At 47.0% G+C, this 9576-nt stretch overlaps 1 protein-coding gene across 1 annotated transcript; it reads right to left on the minus strand.

The window, feature by feature from the left end:
* Positions 1 to 1002: 1002 nt before the first annotated feature.
* On the minus strand, positions 1003 to 7218 carry LOC140272698 (keratin, type I cytoskeletal 13-like). Its single transcript, XM_072368102.1, has 8 exons — positions 6715 to 7218; positions 4930 to 5012; positions 3064 to 3220; positions 2832 to 2993; positions 2630 to 2755; positions 2472 to 2546; positions 2247 to 2392; positions 1003 to 1173 (listed from the first exon to the last, which is right to left on the minus strand). The coding sequence occupies exons 1-8, from the start codon at positions 7216 to 7218 to the stop codon at positions 1077 to 1079; spliced, it is 1350 nt and encodes a 449-aa protein (XP_072224203.1). The 3' UTR covers positions 1003 to 1076.
* Positions 7219 to 9576: the final 2358 nt, after the last annotated feature.

The raw sequence follows: 9576 nt of genomic DNA on the forward strand, positions 1-9576 counted from the left end.
CCAGAGCAGCTCAGCTGCGACCTGCAATGAATGAATGAACGTGTGCTATAGCTCTGTTAGCTCATAGCTCTGTTAGCTCTGTTAGCTCATAGCTGCTGTTAGCTCATAGCTCTGTTAGCTCTGTTAGCTCATAGCTGCTGTTAGCTCATAGCTGCTGTTAGCTCAGCTGCGACCTGCGTGATCGTAACCGTGAAGCAAAGCGGAAGGAGCTGAAACCAACAGACATTTAAAGAAGCTGCCTGCTTGGACTGCAGCTCCCGTGAGTATTTGGTCGTTTAAATGCATCCCAACAACTCTCAGGAGGTCAAAGGTCATGTTTCTGACACCTTAAGCCCAAACGGCGACCACGAGGACTCGGGTCCTCCTGGACACAAAGAGCTCTTTCATGGTCCGTTTCAGATGTCTTTAGGCCGGAAAAGCAGTAAATCAGATATAAAATGTGTTTAAACACCTTTAGTGAGCAGCAGAGCCACAAATATCAATTTATTATCAATGAGGATGATTCTCACGCTGATAATCAATCAGTTTGAATGAAAAGGAGTAAATAAAACAGCTAATTTTAAGAAATATATGTATTATAGCATTTATTTAGCGTTTATAATGTTAGATATATATAGAAATGGATATATTTGTGGGTTATTGATTCTCATAGTTTAACGTTTGATCTTTATTTGTGATCATTTCTCTCCAGCTGCTCAGATTCAGTATTTTAAATGAACCGATTCGTTTCTCAGCTGCCAACAAACGCTGAATTATCCGTCTGAGCTCAGGTGAAGCCGCTGTTTCTTCGCTTTAACCAGAAACAGAACACGACACACTTTTAGTGGGTTCAGTTGGGTTTTATTTGTTGAAGACAGACATTTTTTGGGCCCAACGGTGACGTTTTCCCAGCAGAAACCCAGACTTTGATAAAGTTTCCCTCAACCTGACTGCGCTTTGCAGCAGAAAACATCTGGAAAGAGATAAAGTTAAGAAAAATAAAACGCTCCGCCTCAGGTGGAGGTGTTTGGCTTTGTTCCAGCGTGCAGGAAGACGATAGGTTGAAATGTAGCTCCGCCCCCGGTCAGACAGCCGCCTCATTGGTCCAAGACGGTTTCCTCCACAACCTTTGTGATCACCGTTTTGGTGGTTGTGGTTGATGAAGAAGTCGTGGAAGAAGAAGAAGAAGAAGACCTGCGAGAGGAAAGAAACAAGCAGCTGAAAGTTTGTACATTTAAACCGTTTAACCAGAAAGGTTCCTCTGAACGAACGAGTCATTCTTTAAGTGTCCTCTGAACGAACGAGTCATTCTTTAAGTGTCCTCTGAACGAACGAGTCATTCTTTATGTGTCCTCTGAACGAACGAGTCATTCTTTAAGTGTCCTCTGAACGAACGAGTCATTCTTTATGTCTCCTCTGAACGAACGAGTCATTCTTTGTGTCCTCTGAACGAACGAGTCATTCTTTATGTGTCCTCTGAACGAACGAGTCATTCTTTATGTGTCCTCTGAACGAACGAGTCATTCTTTAAGTGTCCTCTGAACGAACGAGTCATTCTTTATGTGTCCTCTGAACGAACGAGTCATTCTTTATGTCCTCTGAACGAACGAGTCATTCTTTATGTGTCCTCTGAACGAACGAGTCATTCTTTATGTGTCCTCTGAACGAACGAGTCATTCTTTGTGTCCTCTGAACGAACGAGTCATTCTTTAAGTGTCCTCTGAACGAACGAGTCATTCTTTAAGTGTCCTCTGAACGAACGAGTCATTCTTTATGTGTCCTCTGAACGAACGAGTCATTCTTTATGTGTCCTCTGAACGAACGAGTCTTTCTTTATGTGGCGCTCACATGTTTTAGCCACATTTGAGGACGCTAACGTCTCAGATTCAAATGTATTTTTCTTTTTTTATGTAGAATTAATTTTCTTCTGGGTCCTAAACCTCAAACAAATCTATTATAAGCTTAGAAAAGATAAAACATTGCTCCACCTGATTTAAACTACAACTTCATCAGCCTAAAAAGGAGAATTTTACCTTCTTATGAGGCAGAAGAAGAGCATAGAATGATTTAATTTCAGAGCCCGGAGGCGTTTACACCCTAAAAGAATGAGTTGGTGAAGATGAACAGTGTCTTTTACACGAGTTTAAGAAGCTTCAGATTAAATAATATCACAGTTAAATAGAACTGAATGTTGTGTGTTTCCCCTTTTATGGGTTCATCATTTCTTTGGGCTGTTTTGTGGTTAAATCTGTTCAACGTCTCCTCACCCCAACGCCTCCCCGTCCAGGAGCCTCCTGTACTCGGCGATCTCCAGCTCCAGCCGGGTCTTGATGTCCAGCAGCATCTGGTACTCCTGGCCCTGGCGCTCCAGGTCGGCCCTGAGCTGCACCAGCTGCTCCTCCAGAGACGTCACCTGCACATAAACTCAATCTGAGTGCTGCAGTTCAAGCAGGCAGCCCACTAAAACACAACCCTGTGGGAGTCCAACCCACCCGCATCTGGAAGCCGTTCATCTGCATGGCGAAGCGACCTTGGACGTCGCTGAGCGAGGCCTCGAGAGACATTTTCTGCGAAGAGACGATGGAGTTAGAGGTCAGAAAAGAAGGAAACTGGAGCCACCCGCGACATTAAGAGCGCTGGCTGCTCTCACCATGCTGAGCTGGGACTGCAGCTCGATCTCCAGAGACTGAAGCTGGCTCTTCACGTCTTTGACCTCTGTGGTCGTGGTCTTCAGGGTCATCTCTGCGGTCGCCACCTCCTTCGTGATGGCCTCCGACTGAGGGGAGAACACAGCTCTGTCACCCAGACGAACCAGCAGGGCTCTGAATGAAGCTCTTACCGCACGGTTCTACCTTGGACTGGAACCAGCCCTCCAGCTCTTTGCGGTTTTTGGCTGAGACCGCCTCGTAGTGTTCTCGGATCTCCTCCATGACCTTGGTGAGGTCCTCCTGAGGAGCGGCGTCCACCTCCACGTTCACCTGGCCGGACACCTGAGTCCGCATGGACAGCAGGTCCTGCAGGACAGGACAGGGTCAGGGCTTCTTCACACACAGACAGCAGAGCCTGACCTCAGCGGTCCTTTACCTCCTCGTGGTTATTCTTCATGGACACCAGCTCGTCCTTCAGGCTTTCGATCTGCATGCTCAGGTCGGTCTTGGCCACGCCCACTTCTCCCAGCAGCATCTTCAGCCCGGCGATGTCGGCCTCCACCGACTGGCGCATGGACAGCTCGTTCTCATACCTTCAACAAACCGTCACAATAAAGTTCAGACCTTAAAACCGGGGGGATAACCCTTAAAAATGAGGTCAAAATGCAGAAAGAAGAGCATAAAGGTGAGCTTTTGTGCTAAATGGGATCTACTTCTGCTCAGATTTAGAATAAGAAGATGTTGCTGAAAGAAATTTAAGTTTGAAACCTTTAAACTGAATTATGAACATTTGAAATAAAATCTTTTAAAGAATAATTTTGCCAATCAGATAAAGTTCAGACCTTAAAACCGGGGGGATAACCCTTAAAAATGAGGTCAAAATGCAGAAAGAAGAGCATAAAGGTGAGCTTTTGTGCTAAATGGGATCTGCTTCTGCTCAGATTTAGAATAAGAAAATGTTGCTGAAAGAAATTTAAGTTTGAAACCTTTAAACTGAATTATGAACATTTGAAATAAAATCTTTTAAAGAATAATTTTGCCAATCAGATAAAGTTCAGACCTTAAAACCGGGGGGATAACCCTTAAAAATGAGGTCAAAATGCAGAAAGAAGAGCATAAAGGTGAGCTTTTGTGCTAAATGGGATCTGCTTCTGCTCAGATTTAGAATAAGAAAATGTTGCTGAAAGAAATTTAAGTTTGAAACCTTTGAACCGAATTATGAACATTTGAAATAAAATCTTTTAAAGAATAATTTTGCCAATCAGATAAAGTTCAGACCTTAAAACCGGGGGGATAACCCTTAAAAATGAGGTCAAAATGCAGAAAGAAGAGCATAAAGGTGAGCTTTTGTGCTAAATGGGATCTGCTTCTGCTCAGATTTAGAATAAGAAGATGTTGCTGAAAGAAATTTAAGTTTGAAACCTTTAAACTGAATTATGAACATTTGAAATAAAATCTTTTAAAGAATAATTTTGCCAATCAGATAAAGTTCAGACCTTAAAACCGGGGGGATAACCCTTAAAAATGAGGTCAAAATGCAGAAAGAAGAGCATAAAGGTGAGCTTTTGTGCTAAATGGGATCTGCTTCTGCTCAGATTTAGAATAAGAAGATGTTGCTGAAAGAAATTTAAGTTTGAAACCTTTAAACTGAATTATGAACATTTGAAATAAAATCTTTTAAAGAATCATTTTGCCAATCAGATAAAGTTCAGACCTTAAAACCGGGGGGATAACGCTTAAAAATGAGGTCAAAATGCAGAAAGAAGAGCATAAAGGTGAGCTTTTGTGCTAAATGGGATCTGCTTCTGCTCAGATTTAGAATAAGAAAATGTTGCTGAAAGAAATTTAAGTTTGAAACCTTTAAACTGAATTATGAACATTTGAAATAAGATGTTATAGAATAATTTTGCAGCCGTAATTTTACAGATTAGAGTTTTTAAATGAACAAACAGCAGTGAGTAACTTCTCCTCTTTTTCTCTGGTGTTCTTTCTCAAACTTAAACTATGTTTAACTTAACTTCTCACTTTACAGCTGAATGTTGGAGGTTAAATCAGGTTTATCCACCTGCTGCAGTTCACCCTGCAGCCAGCAGGGGGCGCGGTTCAGCTGCTAATGGCACCAGGCTGCATGTTTACACACTGAATTCAACAGGGATTTGTCCAGGAAACCAAAGAAATCAGAATCTTTGGCTCATTTCAAGGTTCGAAGCATCAGGAGTTTATTTTGATTCTAATTTAATTTTAAGATGATTAGAAACAGCTGATTGGAGTAGAAAGAGGAAGATAAAGAGGTGTCACTCACTTGATCCTGAAGTCGTCCTGAGCCAGTCTGGCGTTGTCGATGCTCAGCATGACGGTGGCTCTGCTGATGATGGCGTCCTGGATCTGAAAAGGAGAAGAAAAGCTTCAGCAACATGAATCCTGTTTAACTTCTGCAGCTTTTCTCGCACAGAAAGGAAAATGGAGGCTGCTGGATGTAAGATGATGATGGCGGCTGCACAGCTTTTCGGGCGTGGCAGCTTCACCCCCCAGGTGATAGAAAACAGCAGCTGTTTTTCCCTTTCTTCATTCTTTGGATAGATTTAGACAAAGATCTAAAACTTTAGGAATAGAAAACAGCAGCAGGACTGACAGACCTCTGGTCTGACCCCCGGTTTCCCATGATGCCCCTGGTCCTCTCCTTGCGGTTTCCCATGATGCCCCTGGTCCTCTCCTTGCCCTGTATGCTGACCCCCGGTTTCCCATGATGCCCCTGGTCCTCACCTTGCGGTTTCCCATGATGCCCCTGGTCCTCTCCTTGCGGTTTCCCATGATGCCCCTGGTCCTCTCCTTGCGGTTTCCCATGATGCCCCTGGTCCTCACCTTGCGGTTTCCCATGATGCCCCTGGTCCTCTCCTTGCGGTTTCCCATGATGCCCCTGGTCCTCTCCTTGCCCTGTATGCTGACCCCCGGTTTCCCATGATGCCCCTGGTCCTCTCCTTGCCCTGTACCTGACCCCCGGTTTCCCATGATGCCCCTGGTCCTCTCCTTGCGGTTTCCCATGATGCCCCTGGTCCTCTCCTTGCCCTATATGCTGACCCCCGGTTTCCCATGATGCCCCTGGTCCTCACCTTGCCCTGTATGCTGACCCCCGGTTTCCCATGATGCCCCTGGTCCTCTCCTTGCCCTGTATGCTGACCCCCGGTTTCCCATGATGCCCCTGGTCCTCTCCTTGCCCTGTATGCTGACCCCCGGTTTCCCATGATGCCCCTGGTCCTCACCTTGCCCTGTATGCTGACCCCCGGTTTCCCATGATGCCCCTGGTCCTCTCCTTGCCCTGTATGCTGACCCCCGGTTTCCCATGATGCCCCTGGTCCTCTCCTTGCCCTGTATGCTGACCCCCGGTTTCCCATGATGCCCCTGGTCCTCACCTTGCCCTGTATGCTGACCCCCGGTTTCCCATGATGCCCCTGGTCCTCTCCTTGCCCTGTATGCTGACCCCCGGTTTCCCATGATGCCCCTGGTCCTCACCTTGCGGTTTCCCATGATGCCCCTGGTCCTCTCCTTGCGGTTTCCCATGATGCCCCTGGTCCTCTCCTTGCGGTTTCCCATGATGCCCCTGGTCCTCTCCTTGCGGTTTCCCATGATGCCCCTGGTCCTCTCCTTGCCCTGTATGCTGACCCCCGGTTTCCCATGATGCCCCTGGTCCTCTCCTTGCCCTATATGCTGACCCCCGGTTTCCCATGATGCCCCTGGTCCTCTCCTTGCCCTGTACCTGACCCCCGGTTTCCCATGATGCCCCTGGTCCTCACCTTGCCCTGTACCTGACCCCCGGTTTCCCATGATGCCCCTGGTCCTCACCTTGCCCTGTACCTGACCCCCGGTTTCCCATGATGCCCCTGGTCCTCACCTTGCCCTGTACAGTGACCCCCGGTTTCCCATGATGCCCCTGGTCCTCTCCTTGCCCTGTACCTGACCCCCGGTTTCCCATGATGCCCCTGGTCCTCACCTTGCCCTGTACCTGACCCCCGGTTTCCCATGATGCCCCTGGTCCTCACCTTGCCCTGTACGCTGACCCCCGGTTTCCCATGATGCCCCTGGTCCTCACCTTGCCCTGCAGCTCTTGGATGGTGATGAAGAAGGCGCTGAAGTCCCTGGTGGACGGGCCGATCTTGGTCTCTGCGAACTGCCGGATCTTCAGCTCCAGGTCGGCGTTGGCCTTCTCCAGAGTGGCCACCTTGGCCAGGTAGGTGGCCAGGCGGTCGTTCAGGTTCTGCATGCAGAACTTCTCGTTGCCGATGACGCTGTCATCTCCACCCCCGAAGCCTGCACCTGCTCCTCCACCAAAACCTGCTCCTCCACCAAAACCTGCACCTGCTCCTCCACCAAAACCTCCTCCTGCTCCTCCACCAAACCCTGCACCTGCTCCCCCGCCGAAGCCGAAACCTCCGCCTCCAGCAGAGAAGCTCCGGCTGGCCTGGGAGACCCTCACGCCGCCGCCTCCCGCTCCCCCGGACATGCTGAATGAGCTCATGCCTCTGCTGGAGCCGAAGGACGCCCGGCCGCCGCCGCCCATGGAGCTCCGAGAGGAGGAGAACATCATGGTCGTCATAATGGATAAAAGAGGAGGTGCTCGTCTGTCTTCTCAGGAGCAGGAGAGGAGAGAAGTGAGCAGAAATGGGGAAGACTGCTGCTTTTAAAGCATCCAGGTGGGCTGTGCTGCAGGTGAGAAGGTGGAGTCAGCGTCCACACCCAAGCAGGAGGAATTCAGCTGCTCTGAGGCACTTTACCCCCTTTTTTATGGCTTTTCAGCAGCTAAAATGTGTTCATTAACCTTCTGAATTCTGACAGAAGTTAAATCTGCTGTTTTATGAAAACATTTAGAATCTGAGACGAAAGCTGAGTTTTAGGAGAGCATCAGAGGTCAGATTATAATCACTTATTACCCAAAAGAGTGACAATTTCTTTATATTTCTATAAAAGAACAGGAAGCAGCTGCAGAGATTCACTGAAACATGTTCAAACCTGAACATAAACCCAGAATCTGAGGCAGAAACAGAGTTTTTCTCAGTTCTCAGCAGCTTTAAAGTGAATCTCTGGTCTGAGCTCCTTTATTCTCCAACACAGCCTGAACCCTCTGAGACAAGCTTTCTGTCATTTCTTTAAGGAGTCTTCAGGAATAGTTCTCCAGGCTTCTTGAAGGACATCCCAAAGCTCTTCTTTGGATGTGGGCTGCCTTTTGTTCCGTTCTCTGTCAGATGATCCCACACTGCTTCAATAATGTTGAGGTCCGGGCTCTGGGGAGGATTCATCCCTCCATAAGACCTGTTGCCACTGATTTTCAGTCCACTTCTTGTGTCATTTGGCACAGCTCAGCCTTTTCTCCCTGTTTCCCTTCCTTAAGAACGGCTTCTTGACAGCCACCCTTCCATGGAGCCCATTTCTGATGAGGCTTGGGCCAACAGTAGATGGATCAGCTGAAGGTCCAGATGCATCTCTCAGGTCCTGTCAGGTCACAGCTGGATTTTTTCCTCTTTCTTAAAGGGGAACTCCGGTGTTTTTAAACCTTATTTCTGATAAAGATAAAGACAGATTTAAAGGATTTGGCTCCAGGACGGTTCACTTCTGTTACTTTTTGTGGTTTTTTTCTCAGAAACAGGGTGAAATAACAGCTGTTAAAGGGGAACTCCGGTGTTTTAAAACCTTATTTCTGCATGAAATACGTTCATCTACTCACTGAGAACAGTTTGGTGAAAGTCGGCGTCCTTCGGAAGATATTTAGATAACTGGAGATCCATATAACGGAGTGAACGGGGCTTAGAGGATGCAGCCTCTAAATAAGGCATTATCTGTCTTTATTTCACCAATACTTTAAGAAGAATGAATGAATGAACGTGTGCTATAGCTCTGTTAGCTCAGAGCTCTGTTAGCTATAGCTCTGTTAGCTCATAGCTGCTGTTAGCTCATAGCTCTGTTAGCTCAGAGCTCTGTTAGCTCATAGCTGCTGTTAGCTCATAGCTCTGTTAGCTCATAGCTCTGTTAGCTCATAGCTCTGTTAGCTCATAGCTGCTGTGTTGTTGTTATTGGAGGCTATCGGGGGGCTTATAGACGGCTTTCTACACACTCGTCTCTAGGGACCACTTTATTGACGCCTGCAGCTCAGCTCATTCACTCCGGTAAGAACGTCCATCTTACTCAAAGTCTAAATCTGATAAATATCCTGCCATGTTGCACATAACTATCAGCAGCAAACTCTGTGTGAAGTTAGCCGACTGTCACAGAGCACGGAGTGAATAAACTGTGCTGCAGGGGGGCGTGTGGATGAAGTGGGCCCAGTAGAGTGCCTGTGTAGAAATCCCTCCGTTAGCTCTCCTATGATTAGCTGAAAAAATGTTTCATAACTGATGTGCTTTTATGTTTGGTTTCAGAAAACCGAGGAACAGCCTCATGTTTGAGCGAGCTAGCACCGTGCCGAGCTTACAGTTAGCACACCTGGTTAGCCAGTTAGCTAGCTGCTGTCTGAATACAGTTTAGATTTAAACCGAAACATGTTTCCTCCTCATAATATCAGCAAAACTTAATAAACTTTATGCAGTTTTGGGCTCAAATGTGTGGCTTCAATGCGTGTGGATGAAGTGGTCCCAGTAGAGTGCCTGTGTAGAAATCCCTCCGTTAGCTCTCCTATAGCTGCAAGTAGCCACATAACAGCAGCTATGAGCTAACAGAGCTATGAGCTAACAGCAGCTATGAGCTAACAGAGCTATGATTTAACAGCAGCTATGAGCTAACAGAGCTATGAGCTAACAGAGCTATGAGCTAACAGAGCTATGAGCTAACAGCAGCTATGAGCTAACAGAGCTATGATTTAACAGCAGCTATGAGCTAACAGAGCTATGAGCTAACAGAGCTACGAGCTAACAGAGCTATGAGCTAACAGCAGCTATGAGCTAACGGAGCTATGAGCTAACAG

Source organism: Leuresthes tenuis, unplaced genomic scaffold (assembly GCF_036924035.1).
Source record: "Leuresthes tenuis unplaced genomic scaffold, fLeuTen1.0.hap1 SCAF_17, whole genome shotgun sequence".
Lineage (NCBI taxonomy): Eukaryota > Metazoa > Chordata > Actinopteri > Atheriniformes > Atherinopsidae > Leuresthes > Leuresthes tenuis.

What these genes read in the sequence shown, in the direction of transcription:
- LOC140272698 (XM_072368102.1), bottom strand. Translation starts at nt 7,218, where the DNA reads ATGACGACCATGATGTTCTCCTCCTCTCGGAGCTCCATGGGCGGCGGC. An exon ending in CAGGACGACTTCAGGATCAA is followed by an intron (nt 3,221 to 4,929) that starts GTGAGTGACACC and finishes GGTTTGTTGAAG; the next exon opens with GTATGAGAACGAGCTGTCCA. An exon ending in CTGGACGGGGAGGCGTTGGG is followed by an intron (nt 1,174 to 2,246) that starts GTGAGGAGACGT and finishes TTCCTCTCGCAG; the next exon opens with GTCTTCTTCTTCTTCTTCTT.